Source organism: Chiroxiphia lanceolata, chromosome 5, assembly GCF_009829145.1.
Source record: "Chiroxiphia lanceolata isolate bChiLan1 chromosome 5, bChiLan1.pri, whole genome shotgun sequence".
Taxonomy (NCBI): Eukaryota; Metazoa; Chordata; class Aves; order Passeriformes; family Pipridae; genus Chiroxiphia; species Chiroxiphia lanceolata.
The window spans coordinates 13,942,144-13,959,701 of NC_045641.1; the positions used below are offsets into that span (position 1 = coordinate 13,942,144).

The following is a 17,558-nucleotide window of genomic DNA, read 5'->3' on the forward strand; positions in this document are numbered from 1 at the left end:
ATACGTATTTGGAGCAAACCTCATAGTCCAATTCACAGTTTATTTTAGCCTTTCCAACTGCAGCAGAAACAAAACCAACAACAACAACAACAACAACAACAAAATCTATTCTGAGTACTGAAATATTTTACCCTAATATTTCATAAGAAGAAATTCAATATTGCCTTTTTTTTTTAAACTTCAATTCATGTTGACTTCTTTTAGAAGTTTTTGGAGGAAACGATATTGGTAAGGGGATGAAGGTAAAGAATTTATAAACTTGAGATGCAGCACATTTGCTTTCCACTTATTCTGTATACAGAGCTTATAAGAGTTACAGGATCCCGGGTGCTTGGAAACCCCTTAAAAGTCAGTTAGCTGCTTCTTTTAACCCAATATACAAAATTTCCCATCTAAGTTGAATGGTACATTAAATTGGCACTGATTTGCCGTGCTGCGGGCATAATCAAGAGAAAAGGTGACACTTAGACTGGTGATGATTTTAAAAGAAAGAGGTAAACTCAATGATGCCAGTGCTAATGTCTTTCAAACAACTCCTAATATCTCTTTTTCAAAACTAGGACAAAATGAGTTCTCACACAATTAATTAGAATATACAGAGCCTTTTACTCTACCACAAAGATTCACCTGCTATGTCCTCAAAAATCCATGGCCAAGAAGGTAACATCAGGGAAAACATGTTGACAAAGATTGCTTTGCTTTGCAAAGTAAAGTCAAAGAAGGCGTTTGGGTCCAGCTGTCAGTTACATGACCTTACAGTGAGAAGGCACAAACTATCTGCAACGCTTCTAAGAAGGCCAACAACTACACTGGTAAATGATTGTTATGCTTAGAATTAATGACTGGGGGGATATTAGTGTTTTTGATTACTGGAAAAATATAAAGCGAGACTGGAAAATGTTAATTCTTCTTTTGCCTGCTATTAAAGGATGGTCCCTTCTCAACCACCATGCTAGAAAGCTTTTTGCTTTGATCACCTCATCTTTCAGATAAACTTTTTTTAATAAAAGAAGCAGTAACAATGTCTGAAATTTTAGGGAGGAGAAGAGTTAGAACAGAAACCTTTCTTATGATCTGTACTGAAATTCTATGTTAAAACAGGCCATAGAATTTCATCATATTATTCTAGTTTCAAACCCAAGCTTTCTGGCTCTGGCTAAAGCACTGTGTGCTTCCTGTGAAAGCACCAGGGCCTTATGCGAGGATTTTGTGCAACAGAGAGTCTACTACATCCCTTGATAAGCTGTTCCTATTTAATTGTATCATTAGAAAACTGCATCTTATTTCTAGTCTGAACTGATCTAGCTTCAGCTTTCAGCCATGAGAATCCCCTTAATCTACCTGACAAAGAACCATCTAAACTGTCAGATACCTTCACCCTGTCTAAGTACTTATAGACTTATCAGGTAGCCTCTACTGTCTGTTGATAAACTAAATAGATTGAGCTTCTTAAATCTTCCATTCTAAAGCTGATTATCCAAGCCTCAAATTAATGTAGATTTTTCTGAACTCCTAGATTTTCCAGCACCAGATGTGGACACAAGAACTGGGATACAGTATTTCAGTAAAGCTGGATAAAAACTAGTAGTGTTCACCTTCCTCCTACTCTCTCAGTTAAGCACTTTCAGCTTCCTTCAGGACTGCTTTGCACAGGGAGTAACACTGAAATTAAATTAACCAACCCTCTAGGGTAACCCTTCCATTCCTACTTAAATTCTAGATAGAAGTTTTTCCTAACACATCAAATTCAGAATGGACCATGACCAAACTTACTTCTGTTTGTTATAAAGAAAAACATACGTATTTTTTAAACCTCACTGCATCAACTCCAAGTGTGACAGAATGTATAAATTCAGTGTCTGTATTTTCCAAGAGAAAAACTGCAGGGAGAAAGATTACAGTGCAAACATGTAATAGTTACCCAATTTAAACCTACCTCTTTAAACTATTTCATTCAATAAATTTGCCATTCCCAGCCTATTTTGCACTATGGTGTTCTGATGCTCACTTGTCTATTCACCTCTTGAGGTGCTGGGTGGCCACAGCAGGCTTTATTCTCAGCAAAATCCAATGGGCACAATGAAAGATTGCTTCAGGCTAGAGCCAGTGTTCTTCCAGACAAAAGGCAGAGCTGCAGGCTAGTCATGGAGGATTTGCTAACGTTATAAATCTACCCATGTAGTGAAAATTAACTGCCAGTTATAATCTGCAATTATCACTGGCTATCACCAACTAGTTTCCCTTCCTATCTAGGATGAAAAAAGAACCTAAGTAAAATCATAAATATCTAGGATGACCATTTCCACAAACAGAACAAAAAGTAAAGTGCCAAAAAAAAAAATCCAGTTAGAGATTATAAGATCATATCCTACCATATCTGGTAAAGTAAACATGGTCCTCACTGGTAGAGCAGGTGCAGAAAAGAAGAGAACGTCCATCACGTTTGCATAGGAAAGGAATAAGCAATCTAGCTTTTGGTGCAGTAACATCAAATTCTGCTTCTAAGTAATTAAAAAATTATTGAAAAGCACCAAACTAGTATGTGGACTTTCTAAAGTAATAGTGAAGTACTGTGGGCTTTTGCTATAATAAGAACTGGTCTATTCTCATAAGTGTGGTTTGGGTACCTGTTCTTTGAAAGAAAGATAAACCACAGCAATGTATTTTGAAATATGGCAGTCTTTAATGAGTAGAATTCAGCGCCAATGGCTGCATTAACATTTGAAAAACAGTAAACAGAGTGCTAGTCAGCAAAGCCTGCTGCAAACTCTCACAGGGAAAAGTAATGTGCTCTGGTATTTTACCTCTTTTTTTTCTGTTTGTTTGGGGGTTTTTCCCCTGTAAATAAATACATTCTATGTACCAGTATTCACTTTGTAATCTAGAAATAAGGTATTGATCCTTACCTTTCCAAATCATTATGCAATAACATATTTCAGTGAGGACTGGATTACACCCTATCAGTACACAGTAGGCTTTCAGCATTTTTTCATTTAATTCCAGTGCAGGTAGGATTGGGCTTTCAGTAGCAGCTATGTTAGCCCATCCTCTTTCAGTGACAAATGGATTAATTTCTACACATAGATGGTAGGATACCTTGGGCCTCTTTCCAAAGAAAGGTGATCTATAAACATTATCAGTAGTCAACTTGTTTATTCTCATGACTTCTTCCCATTCACTCACTCCCTCTGCCTCTCCTCACATTGACATAAATTGAACTTCACTCTTCCTCTGGATATACACACACTGTCCTGATTATTACTCAAAGCAGCTTCAGTATCGTGATTTTGAAGACAGGGAAGTCTCTCTCACATCTTCACAATATTCAAATGAACAAGCTTTCAAAAGCACTGTTCTGTGTATTGTTTTCATAGCACACTATGCTTGCACATGGTATGTCAGAAATCTGCCATGAAGAGCCCACATCCAAGGGGTTCTCCTAAAAAAAATTCAAACTACAGAGGAATTCAGACACGACAAACTTACTCTAAGGTTGAAGTCCAGAACAAGAGTCAAAGTTGCTTAGAATTTTGCCCGTTACTTATCTTCTGAACCTGTAATACGCATATAAACAAATGGGCATAAAAGAACTAATACAGAAGAGAGTATAAGAGAATGACAAATGTTGTTGCATACACCATGCGTTAGCTTCTCTTCACTTTTTGCCTAGTAGCAAAACTAGGGCACTATTCAGGAGAACAGATGAGGCTGAAGCCTAATAAAAAAGGGAATGTTTAAGTATTTGGAGAACAGAGGGCATGTTTAGGGAACAGAGTTAAGAAAGATTAAGATTTATCTTTCAATATTTATGTTATTTTTGCAGTCTGGCAATTACAATTAGTTTTGCTTTCCAGCTCCCAGACAGTAAGACAATATTAACAAAACAGGGAGAGTTTATTTTTACAAATAAACTGCTCTCACTAGGAATCTGTTCTGTACGCTACTTTCCTGTTGCTATACTATCAGTTTGGATGCCTCCTTCCTCCACATCAACTAATTATTCTTTACCTCCTTCAAATTCCTCCTTAAAATAGCTTCCTGTAAGAAAATTTTCAACACTCATAGACTGATTTTTGTCTGCACAACACACACTGCTTCGTCTGAAATGCATCGTAAGCTCTCTGAAATACAGACCATATCTTGCTGGTTTTTAAAGCTAACACTTTATACGTGTTACGTCATTTGAACACATATGTTACACGTCTCTCCAGAACTTTTCCAAATATATACTTAATAACAAGGAACTAAAAAAACTCCAAACAACCCAAAACCCTACAGAAACTCCCATACAGGATAAACTCTTACCTTCTAGGAAAGTGATAAAGGTTTACAATACCTTTGATTTGCCAAGGAGCTTGGAAAACAAACACTCAGAAAAGTGACATGTATCTTGAAAAGCTGGAAACAATAATAAATTCCACAAAATAAAACTTGTAGCATTCCCTCCTTCAGCAGCGCAGTCAAGAATAATTTTTCTCGATGAGCAAGAAACCCAAAAATATGTAAAACTGCATTACCTCTTTCAAAATTTAAATACCTACAAGGCTTGGTAACGTTCACACCCAGTGTGTTGTGAGTTATGAGAGTAGCTGAAGAAGACTTACACCAAGCACAGAATGTACGAAGACTCTATTAAAAGCGCTATACACACAGCTCACCATAATTTCAAGAGCTGAAACATTTTTCCTCCCATTTCTGCTCATGTTTTTCCATTGCCATGCATTCAGTTTCTTAGTATATTTGCCCAAGGTTCTCCAAGTCTTCTAAAAAGCCAAAAATACAGCAAAAGCATGAATATAGATCAGAACCACAAAACTTTATGACAGTGCACAAAAAAAACCCTGAGAGCCTTTGAAGAGGAAATCTGAGGATGTTTTTTCTTTCCCTTTCTTCTCAATACCTCTGCGTGGTGACATGTATAAGCTGCTGGGATGACTGAACATTGATAACACACAGGGACATGCAGAAAGTTGCTTGGGAAAGGCAGGCAAGGTAATGGATAAAGCCTTCCAAGTCAGAGGATCAGCTCAATGCTCTGTGCGTGAGCAAACAGCTCTTTCCCACAGCATTCTCCTCTTCCTTAAACAAATGTTTAGATCTACTAAAGAGATGTGAAAACCTGAGATTAACTTCTTAAACACTGAGGAGCCTGCATCATGAATGACAGCCATTCCATGTAACACCTCTAAAATCATTAAGTCCTGCTTTCTGAGAGAAAAAAAAAAGTGCTGTATCATAAAGCATGTCTGCCTGTAGCATGTAGACAGGAACAAGCTTGCTTTGCCCTGCAAGACAAGCAAAAGCCATACAACCATGGTTACTGCAGCACTGCGCCCAAGCTCTCATGATACACCCTGAGCAGTACGACGTTACCCGGGGCCCAGTCCACGATAATGCAATCCCGTGGCCTTGTCTCGGCTCTGGAAGCAGGAAGCACAAGTCAGTATCAGTATGTGACAGATCACATAGACATAGTATCTACTTATGATGCACTGCAAGGAACAGAACTACTGCTTTCACATCCATCACGCAATATGATAGATATGACCAGACACACACTTCTCTCTCCTTGAAAGGCTTTTTTTCTGTGGTGGTTTTTGCTTCTACTTGCCAATACCAGGTCCACCAATCCTGAACTCATGCTTGTCTTAAACATCGATTTTCTTTGCTGTATTCTTGCCTGTCCTAGAATTTGCAGTGGAAAAGAGAACCAGTCTGAAAATGAGGTTATCGCACATTTTCTCTCTCTCCTGCTGCTTACTAATCTGTGCCATTCCTCCATTTGAGCTGAACCCACACCTGCAATTTCAGCCTTTTTTCTTCCTACTTTTGACTCACTCCTCAAACCTTTTCTTTTGTATCCATTTCTTTCTCCACAATAGAATGCAAATATTTATTCCAAGAGAAAGCGAGAAAACATAATAACCATTTCACGTTCTCCCTTCCCACTCCCTTTCTCTTCCTTATAGTTCTTCTTTCTTCCTCCCACAACAGATAGAAACCACATCTGTCCCACTCTTCACTTGCCTAACTCACATCACCCCATATCTCACATCTCCTTTCTCCCCCTGCTCTGATAGAACAGCAGGACAGCCAATCAGCCTTTTCTATGCTTGAAAATCTACTTCAGACCCCTTGTTTCTCTAACTACACTACTCTTTCTGTCACTCTTTCACCTCTAAGCTCATTATGATCTGTCTGATAACAAATTACACTTTTGTCTCTAACTTCAGCCTGACATTCCTTCAGCTGTCCTTTGCACTACACTGAAACTATTCTTACTAAAATGTCTAAAAACTTTTACGATTGCAACATCGCATCAAGTTAATAATTTCCATCAGCCATAACCCTCATGCATTCTTCATGAAAATTAAACGCCTTTCTCCTTCAGAAGCATTCATTCTCTGTTCCTGACTTCCATGACCCTACCCTCTTCTGCTGCCCTTCCTTCCTGTACCAATCCCTTCACAGGTCACTGGCAGGCTCCTTATTCCTTCTTTGTCTTCTAGCAGGGCTCCACTGAGATGTATCTTTTGTCCCTTCTCTTACATCTGAGAATTTTACCAACACATCCAGTTCCCGAGGAGATAGGTCTCAAAGACAGTACATTTATGTCTAAACAAAAAATCTCAGTCTGTTTTTCTGATACCTCTCGCCACTGAGTAGCTGTCAGCTTCAGCTTGATACAGCTAGAACAGAACTTAGATCACATCACTCCCACCCTCTTTTCTCTACCTCCTCTCTTGATAACCCTGGACAGCATAATCATCTTGCCCGTCATTCAGATATAAAATACTATGATAAAACACTATGTCATCTTTGCCAGTGACTTCTCTCTTGATCTGTTCATTTAGGTTACATCTATATCTAAATGATTCTTCCTGTCTTGCATCCCTAGGACAAAGTCTTCTTTAAACACCTTCACAGCTAAAGGTTTGTCCAGGCCTTCACCTCACATTAGCTATTTATATTTTCTTCTTTTTCATATTGACAAACATTATCCTGTTTGTTCACACTGCTCTAAAAGTTCTTTCTTCTATATTGTCATACCGCTTTGCCATTTTCTCTGCATCCTCCTATGCACAATCCTCCATTCCAAATTTATATATTGGGAACGACTCATCTTTGCTTTCCAGGCTCCTCTCTCTTATGTACACTATACTGTCCACATCTTACTTGCTATCACACCACTTGCTCACATTTCTAGTTGGTTCATGATATCAGTATCCATTTACTAAGCTTTTAACAAGCCTGTATTTTCACTCAGGCCAACTTCCACACTTGAGTAAGGATACCTTCAAAGCACTTGCAAAACTATTTCAATGCCCTTCAAACATCACCCTAAAGCCTTCCTTGCCACAGTCCTAAGAAAGCCAATTTAGTTTAGGCTAAAGTTAAACACCTATCACGTAGAGCAACTAAGTCCTTTTGTTTGTCAATATTAAAACTCCTACTTTGTCATATATTAAAAAATTAGTTCTCTGCAGCACAACAATTTCACAACACGCACAAGCACACACCCTTCCTCCTTGTGCTGGTACACTCAGCACAGTAGTGTCTAGTGTCTGATGGGGCTGCTAGGCATTAGGATCATGCAAACAGTAATACTCCCTCCCTAATCACAGCAGCAACAGATCAATCACTTATATTCATCTAGATCATTGTCCTCTGACTATCTCCATTATCAGCCCCAAACAAACAAGGTTTTGGCTCTGACAGTGGTTGTTGTGGTGGCATGGGTCCAACAAACTTTTCAGATTTAAATCATCATAGCATCCTGTCTCAATAGACATAACTAAGAGCAGCTTAAAACACAACTGGATATGCTAACTGCTACCTGATAATCTGTCTAATCTAGACAATCAAAAGCAGCCAGTCTAAAGGCCACCTAAGGATAGAATACCTATCAGAGACTCAAAAATGGACACACATAATGATTTATACATTTTAAAATCTCAGCGTCTATTCTGACCATTTCATCTCAAAATGATGACAAAGTCAAGTCACCTTTATTCTGTCACTGGAGAGGTCCAGTCCCATCCTGTTTTGTCTTGCTAGAGAAGACACTTCTGATTCAACAAACTTCTTAACAACTATAACTTATATGACATTAGCAGGGTTCAATTCAAATATAACTTCAAATTCACAGATTCTGACCTCCCCCTAAGTCCAGCCCTCTGCAGTAGGAAGAGAAAGAATGACTGGACAGAAGACATAAACCACGGTGAAGCAGAAAAAAATTATAAACAAAACAAAGAACATAGCAAAGATCACACAGAATCAAACCCCATGAACTCTTCCCCTTTGCCAGCCATTCTTATGTCTTGATGTTACTTCGTGAGTCACTCTTCTGTCTCTTGTGCCGAACACCTGCTCCAAGGGAACGGAAAGGGAAGCAAGCCTGAACCCCCTGTGTACGGCGCACAGCTCTGTCACAATACAACTGCTTCCGTTTCACAGAGGATTCAGGAGGGGCCTGTGGACTAAGTGAAACTGCACTAGACATGCACTGGAACCAGCAGCTATGCAGAACTTAGAACTCTTGTTGTCAAGTTATTTGCTACTTCTGGCTGATGCTTTTTCTGATCTGGGAAAACTCCACTTCTCTTTTGCCAAACAGTCCACATTTTATAAATACATGAATACAGAAACCAAAAAGCTGGAAAACCAAATAATTCTAAATTCTAATTACTGTCAAGAAAACAGATAAACAGGAATATGTGTTGGGCTTAAGCACTGTATTATTCATACAACTTAGTAAAATATGAAAGGAAATTACTGAATAATAAGCACAGCACTTCAGAAATAAGGAAGACATTTCTATTGAGTACAAGACCAAGAGCAATCAGAAAGCTCACTTCTCCAGCAACATCAGTGAATTTCAGGCATAACTTTTAATAAGCCATACAAAACATTATGACAAAACCAGTCCCTTAAAATCAAACACAGAAAGGGACACAGAAAGGAAAAAGAGAGAAATTATGCATGCAGTAGTTGGTTTTCCTATGTCCCACATAGGTTGTAACTGTGCTGCATTCCTTCTCCAATTTGACTCAGCTTAGTCAGCTGCACAGCACTTTGATAAAAAAGTGGACCATTTTTACCCTCATAGCATCTACCCTTCTCATCCAGCAAGAGAACCATCAAAGATTTCCTGCTTTAGTCTTGCTGAGAGACCGCTGTCAAACACCCTTACTGTGTCACAACAGCATTCACCACAGGTTTTTTGGCACATTAGTTACCTAAAGACACCAGTTTCACCCTGCACCTTTAACTCCCGAATCAGCTTTTTCAAGGACAAGCTGAAGAACTTCTGCACCAAGTTGAACTTGGAAGACAGAAAGATCCAGTAACATAACCCATGCCCACATAAACTGAAAATCTTTCTTGCTAGTTATTCCAAAATTACTCTTAATAATGAGTAGTCATGGCACTCATATAACCTTATATTGGAGTTAACTCTTTAAGAAACACATATATCTCTAAAACATATACTACTTTTACTGAAGGAGATCTTTCTTAGCAATGCATGCAGTGGACTACCAGAAACTCCACAACTTAAACAAAATGTAATTTGAAATGTTTTCTACAGGATTTTCCACTGCTTCCATCTCATTCATACACCTCAGCTTTGGTTAAACAGCTAATATTTTTTGCCCCAAAGGTAAAACAGAATCTGATACTGTCCTAATTTTTAATTAAATAGAACAAAAGGTCCATTTCAAAGAAATTACTCCATTTCATTGAGGAAATGGTTCAGCTCTTGTGTAGTCTTTTTTGTAATACACAGAAACCTATATTTCATCTATAAACTATTAACTACATACAGAGGCAGATAAACAAGAAAACACACACGTGTTTTTATATTTCAATCAAAATTAGACACAAGAAGTCATTTCACTTTCTGTGGTGACAGCAGGGCTTGGGGTACACTCCAGGAAACACATAAATTTCCCTCTTTCTCAAGTCTGGTTATAAATTACAACAAGTACAAGGAATGTCAGAGACAGATCCTTAGTGACAGAGCTGTCAGTTGACAGAGAATCACACATGGTTTCCTCACATGCAATCAAAAGAGATACTTTAAACTACCAGGAGATCTAACCTCTTCAGAACAACTGTTGCATGAATACTGAACTTCAAGATATGTGCCACCTAACAAAACCAGAATTTTTAAAGAAGTAATTTAGAGAACAACAGTTTTAGATACATATTCAAAAACATCAAAATCCTGGTTCAAAACACAGAATGTCTGATCAGAGAGCTTTACCATTACTCCACTCCTTTTATCCAGTGTGTGGGTTGAAGAGCTAAAGGACAGGTTTCAGAAAATAATTACGTAACTATGAGGATAAACTACAATTCTGACTAAATTTTCTGGGCACTATCATACATAATGTTTCATTCTTCCTCTGTCACCATTCCTTGAAACACATTAAATGAGGTGACAGCCATAACCAGGAGCCACGCCACCCCCCTGCAGAAGCTGTCCATGCGAAAAAAAAAAAAAAAATCAGAGTCAAATATCATACACAGAACTGATCAGGCACTTACACACCAGAATTCAATCTCACTGTAATTTCTCATCCTAAAGAAAACCCCCATGGGGACCTTTGCTCACTGTTGTTATTGCTAGCATAGAGATAAGAATGGTAAGAAAAAGTTTCTCTTGAAAACAGCCACAGTTTTATGTCCTGACAATTCTCAGTTCTTCCACTCATCAAGCTTCACCAGAACATTACATCTGTTTAAAAATCAGTATCTCTGGAACACCTTATTAGCTTACAGGGAAGAGACAGAAAATTATACAACATTCAACCCTCTCTTTTGCCCACTGCAAACCCAAAACTAAAACCACCTGTAAATCACCAACTATGCTGGTCTAAATTCAATAACCCCACATCTTTCTTTTGGGGTATGTGTTTAAAACCTCGCTATAATTTTCTTTCCCTCTCAGCTCTTTCCAACATTCCCTACTACCACAAAAAGGTGAAAGATGAATTCATCTAAGAAAAACATGAACGTTTTTATTCTTTTTGGTTTAGTATGTTTTTAAAGGAGACAAACAGCACCATCGGCAAACCACTAGTAAACAAACAAACAAACAAATTAAATAAAAATCAACTCCAATCCCAATGCTTACATTAACCAGCTGGTTTTGTCTTGTCTTCACTTCTTTCCCAATCTCCCCATAAAAAATTTTAATTCTTTCTCTTGCTTTTCATAAAGTAGAATGTTTTATGTCACATCCTTTTTTCCCCTATAGAAGTGTTCCCTACCACCATCTAGCCTCCTTAACTTCTTATTTTTCCAAGAAGAATGACAAAATCATCAAGATACTTTTCTGAAGAATTAAAAAGATACTGAAAGCTAAACTAATCAGTATCCCTTTAATTTTGTACTGATGTTGTCAAAGGATTTATCAAAAAGCTTTCCATCAGACATTTGTGTGGGAAGTCAAAATAGGAAAAATATAGTGTAAGCAACTGTACAATAGATTTAAAACTCCAGTTTGCATGTATAATCATGAAGTAAAATGGTCAAGTTTAGGGTGGTGCAATAACGATTGTAAACTTCTAGTTTTAACACAAAATCAGAAAAACTATTAGAATTTTTTACCTAACATCCTTAATGTCAAACGATAATGAATCAGTATGGTCAGTGAAAAGATTATCTGAGACAAAACACACACATCATCAGATTGAAACCTCAATAATACAAACCCACTGAACTGGGAAACTGAAGTTGACTACGACACCAAGTACCCAAATACAGACCTAAGTCCCATAGGTCATATTTAACCCTGCTGTAGTTCACAGACATACACAGGATATCTTTTGCCCCTTTATAGCCTGTGCCTATCTAGAAACACTCACAGCACTCAATGCTTGCACATTTACTAAACCGATTAATACAAGTTCTGTACACAAAATCAAAAAATCCCACTCTTCTGTTATTTTCTTCAATATCGTATAAAGTAAAACACATGCCTCCAAAATTAATCTATAATCAGTTACAGTGTAAGACTGATAATAACAGAACACTGTATCTACCTCAGGTACACAGTTACTGTGGCATTTTACAGGACACAAATTCTCGAATAAATACAGATCTCTGTTACTATGCACGCTACCTGCAAGAAAATCTTTAATTTTTCAACTATGTCATCAACTTTTTAAAATTCAACATAAATTGTAAATACTGTTCCAATTCTGATAACCCTTCTTTTAGCTAAGACGGTTGCTTGGTAGTGATTTGTCAGATAAATTACACAATACTGTTTCTGTTTCCTGATTAGATAAGCAGATAAGGTTTTTTCCTGGCACAAACGTTTATGCATAAAATTTCTCATTTTCTGTGAACACTTGCAACTTTGTAATCCCCTCTCCACAAGTCTGCACGCCAGTAAAAGTCAACCATGGACAGACTGCGTTTGCTGAAGGAAAACTTAAGAGTAAGTATTAGCATGCAAAAAGCAATTCTGTCTACAAAACTGAAAAAACGTTCAGGAAATTTCTCTCCCTCTGCGCTGCCTACATATACACTGCAGAATAAAGGAAAGCAGTGAGCAATACTTTTACCCTTACGGTGGGGCACAGGGGGCACATGGCCTCGGTGCATCTCTTGCATTACAGAAATGAACAGCACAGTGACTGTGACCCCCTTGCCCAGGGATGCACAAAGAAATATCAACCCCTTGGGCAGGCGGAGACTTGGCAGCAAGTGTTTCTACCCACCACCTCCTGGGAATGCTGCCTCCCAGGTCCCCACCTGGGCCAAAGGGAGGAGGAAGAGCAGCCCACCAGTCTAAACACATATAGCACACAACCAGAAAGGAGGTAGTGAAGCAGGGATGAAGCAGGGATGGCACTTTTTGCCACCTGACCCCATATTTTTCTACAAAACCAAAGTGAAACACCCTGTGGTGGTCTGGAGGAGACCACTTGTCTTCTCATCCCTTTCCCCCACCATGCTCTGCACACAGTTTCACTAGTCTAAAAAGACTCCTTTGCTTAACCGCTTACAAAGGGATGACCACATAAATCCGGTCATATCAACTACAGATGACAAAATGCAGACAAATATGACAAGAAGTAAATGCAGAGAGATCAGATTTTACACTATCTTTATCAAACAGGACGGTAATTTTTGATACTTAAAATCCTGTCTCTGTCGTCCTCAGTTACTTGATACAAGTAACATTTGATTTTTCTAAGACATCACTTACAATCTCTTGGCACCACAGATGCCATAAAAAGGTTTACTCAAATAGATAGGATTGTAAAGAAAAAGGAGTTGGTTTTGGTATTCAGACTATCATGACCACATGCCTATGAACAAAGCAGTCAAAAAAATTCAACGTGTCACAAGACAGATGTGTGCAAGATCAGAGTAAAAGCTCAAGCATTTCTTCAAACACATGAGCAATGTCTCCTGCAGACCAATCTAACTCATCACGTTTCCCCACCTTTATGAACAAGGATGGTGAGGCGTAAGAAGATTTACAGTGGATGTTCAGACATACAGACAGGTGTGGTAGAAACACCTGTATTAACAGACTGCTTAAGTGAATATAGAAATATTTCAACACATACTAATTTATTCAAACTTCATGAAAGTTATTTTTAAGCGATCTAACAGAAGTTACTACTTGGAAGCAATAAAATTTCTAAAGCTTTTTATTTTCTAAATATAAGTCAGGTTTGGTTTTTTAAACATTTATATTACACCATAAGTACTATAAAAACCAGTAAGTGCTTCACACCTGTCACCATCATAATGTCAGCAACAGCATTATACTTTGTTTGGAAAAGATTTTTCTGGAGAGTGAGTTTACATAGAGCTCCTTTGCTGGAGTCTCTAACCCCCCAAAAAACCCAAACAAGACTAGAACTGATAATCTAAACTGAATCGTTCTAGGAAACAATTTGTATATTATGTATGACTAGGGAGTAGGGATGTGCTTCAATCTTTATGTCTCAAGTAAGCTTATAATAAGAATTTGTGTTCAAGGACTTCTGAGCACAAAACATTTTATCTCAACAAATTAAGGTCCTTATGAAGGCCAAGATGAAGTAGCAAGACTTTTATTCGATTATTTTTGAATCAACATTACTGACAGATGTACAAACTGCACCTTGAACCTTTCACCTATAAATATACTACAGGAAAATCCCAGTTCTGCTGCTAACTTATTTTTGGGCTGGCAAAATAAAGAGGTTCAGGCACTTAAGAATCAAGACAGGAACACAATCAAGCTTCGCATCTCTAGAAAGGCCTTCCAAAAGGGAAGTTTTATGGTATTTTAAATGATTTTAATGTGTACTCCATGCAATTTTATAGTTTATCACACAAATCTACATTACTGATTAATTCATTCTTTTTTCAAGAGGTTGTTTAGAAAACATAAGATTCCTTTGAGCTGCCAAGATGCTCAAAATTGAATGCACGTGTAATGACAGCTATAATATATTGAGAAACTTAACATCATTTCAGAATATATATTATGACATTACAGGTAATAGCAGATTTTCTCTCAGCATGAGTAAGTAAAAACGAAGTTTCACTATGATGGGATCGTTCATTATGAACTGACTTTACAATAAGTATTTCTCATCACAGAGGGGCTGTATACGTAAACTACTTTCTTAACACAACAGAAACAAACAGAGAGCTACATGAAAGAGCGTCCCAAAGCATTTCACTAGTTGCATTAGGTGTTCTCCCAGCACGATGCTAATGACACATATCACAAACAAAAGGTGTAAATTTCACTTGTTTATGCTCACCACTAAAGTTTCTCTTCTCGCAACTGACAGAACTGTGTCAGGCACCGCATATTGGCAAACACCAGTAGCCTGGAATCTGCCTGTTCACACTGATGGTACCAGAAAACTTTATGGCCCAAATGACTCGTTATATTTGTTTTCGCATAATATGCATGGTTTTGTCTAATGTAAGATAATATTTGACACTGGCCGCTCAGTTGTCTGCAAGTCACACTCAGCAGTGAGAATGAAAAAATAAAATGTGACTTGAGCTAAAGTGAATGAACTCAAAAATTGTAACGGACTCTTTCTCTCCACAAGTGAAAACGTCTTCGCTAGTCGCTAATGATAACATAATGTGTAAAGTTGATGCCCAGGTTTATATGCTTATCTTCACACAGAAGCAAGTGAAATGTTGCATGAAGGGACAGGGTCTACAAAAAAAATCCAATATGGCCACTGATGTGTAGTTGTCTTTTGACTCAAAATTGCCTTATCTTTTACCACGTCTGCCAGTTGCACGCATACACCTGTTATACCCGTACTTCAAAAGAAGTTGACACAGTGACAGTCATCTGCATGTATCCAATCCTGAAACATTCTTCACGGCAGAGAGATCCATATGCTTTGAGACAACCCTGTCAAGGCCAAACCACAGTAATCCACAACCACCAAGAAACAAGACAGGTAGAGAGGTGTGCCAGCACTATCCACTTACCTTCTTTATTAAGCCTCATAACCTCCCTGCTTTTTCCACCCTCCTTTCCAGTCTCTTCTAGATCTACACCTGCAGAAAAGAAGCAGAGTCAGGAAGCGCCGAGGGCCCTGAGGTGTGCATTTATTGTTTGGCGAGGGGAGGAGGAGGAGAGGTGAGGAGGTGAGCAGTGTTTCTATTTGCAACAGCAAAAGCACAATGGTCGGAGCATCTGCCAGGGAGCGGAACCGCCGGGCCCCCCGCGGCAGCACCCTCCGCCCCCCCCCCTCCCGCGACATCCTCCAGCCCCTCCGCGCATCCTCCCCCTCGCCCCCTTCCCCCACCGCGGCGCCGGCCCAGCGCCGCGGGGCAGCGGCACGGCAGGCGCGGCGTGCGCCTCCCGCACACATGGCACGGGGGCTCGGCCGGGCGTCAGCTGAGCGCCCGGGGGGGCGGCACCTCCCGGCCCCGGCGGGAGGAGGAAGGGGAAGGGAGAGAGGGGAGGGGGGGCGGCCCGGTCGGACCCCGGCCCCGCTCCGGGGGGAGCGGCGTGCGGAGCCGGACCGCGGCCGGTCCCTGCCCTTACTGTGCGGGGGGGCGGCGCCGTGCGCGTGCGGGGGGGCGGCCTCCCGCACCCAGGCGGCCCAGGGCTGGCCCAGGAACGCCTCGGGACTGGGCACGGGCCGCTCCAGGGCCGCCATGGCGCCGCGCCTGCTCCTGCCTCCTTGTTGCTTTTCCCGTTTCCTTCGGCGGCGGCGGCGGCGAGCGAGCGAGCGAGACACGGGATTCGAGAACGCCGCACGTCATCCTCGGGACGTTCCGCCGCCCACACGGGGGTAGTGTCAGCCCCTGCTCCCTATCAGATCGGGCTCCCCGCCGCCCAGCGCGCATGCCCGCGCCCCCCGCGCCTGCGCCTCGCGCCGCCGGCACCGGGCCCGCGCCCGCCCCGAGGGGCGCCGGACCCGCGCGACCCCCCGCGCTGCCCCTCCGGCCCCGACCCGGCACCGGCACCGCCCGGCCGAGCCGAGCCGAGCCGAGCGGGGTCCGCGGCCCAGGAGCCCCGCCGGGAAGGCGCAGCCGCCGGCCGTGCGCTCCCTGGGGCTGCGCGCCCCCCGCGCGTCTCACAGCGCCCCGCAGTAAGTGCCTGGGACGGGCTCTCGGTAGCTGCGGCACGGCCCCGCCGCGCCCCGGCGCGGCCCCTGGTCGGCCCCGGAGTGTGGGGTCTGGGCTCCCCCGCCCTCCGGCTTCTTCCAGCTGCGCTTCTGTGGATCACTTATAGCCACAGCCATTTTGTTGTCCAAATGCTGCCTGATCTGTAGTAGGGCTTCATCTGCTTGCAAATGGGATTGCTCTGGTTTTGGTGTTTTAGGCAGGTAGTATTTGGTGTTTTAGGTACAGCAGCTCTGAGCTCGCAGATCCTCCTCCTCTCAAACAACACCGAGGTTTTCATCTCGCTCTACGTAACCTCTGGGACGTACATGCTTTTAATTTAGGGCCGTGTCATTTTTATTTAATTCTCCATTGAGGTAAGAATAGAAAGTGAAAATTATCCTCAAATATACCTGATTTGGGTAAGGAGTTACACCATAAACCTATTGCTCCAGCTCACACCTCTTAAGCCAAACATAAACACCGCTGGTGAAGGACTTAGTTTCATTTAATCAGCCTCTGATTCCACATGCAGCACCTTTCATACAGCTCTGCAGCCCCAGCAGGAGTGCTGATGTTTATTGTTCATCATACACTTCTTGGAGTGCTGTTGTGGGCTTTGCATGGCCCTATCCCTGTCTATGTCTCCTGCCAGCCACTCATTTAAGATCCTTTGTCACCATTCACTTTTTGCTGGTTCAAACCATTGTGCGACAATGCTGAAGTAGAGCATGGAATTAATCTAGACTCAAGAAAAAAGAATTGCACTTAGGGCGTGCTCAGGGTCTGGACTTATGGCCAGAGGAGCAGGATAGGAATTGCTGAAGTCAGCACTGCTTCCTGCCTAAAAGTATACGGTGCTACAGTCTGGAATGGATTTAAGTAAATTTCTCACAGCTTCATTAAGATTAGGCTCTTTACAGCTGGAATGGAAAAATGTTTTGGGC

The 17,558-nt window shown here is 40.9% G+C and overlaps 1 protein-coding gene across 3 annotated transcripts in view; it reads right to left on the reverse strand.

The window, feature by feature from the left end:
• Positions 1-16,332, reverse strand: part of ATXN7L1 (ataxin 7 like 1) — a 117,048-nt gene extending 100,716 nt beyond the window's left edge. For all 3 annotated transcript variants that reach the window (XM_032688291.1, XM_032688289.1, XM_032688290.1), the window contains exons 1-2: positions 16,049-16,332; positions 15,487-15,555 (exon numbers count right to left, since the gene is read on the reverse strand). In XM_032688291.1, the coding sequence (XP_032544182.1) occupies positions 15,487-15,555; positions 16,049-16,163 (184 nt within the window). In that variant the 5' untranslated portion in view covers positions 16,164-16,332. The remainder of the gene's footprint in view (positions 1-15,486; positions 15,556-16,048) is intronic.
• Between the last annotated feature and the right edge of the window lie 1,226 nt (positions 16,333-17,558).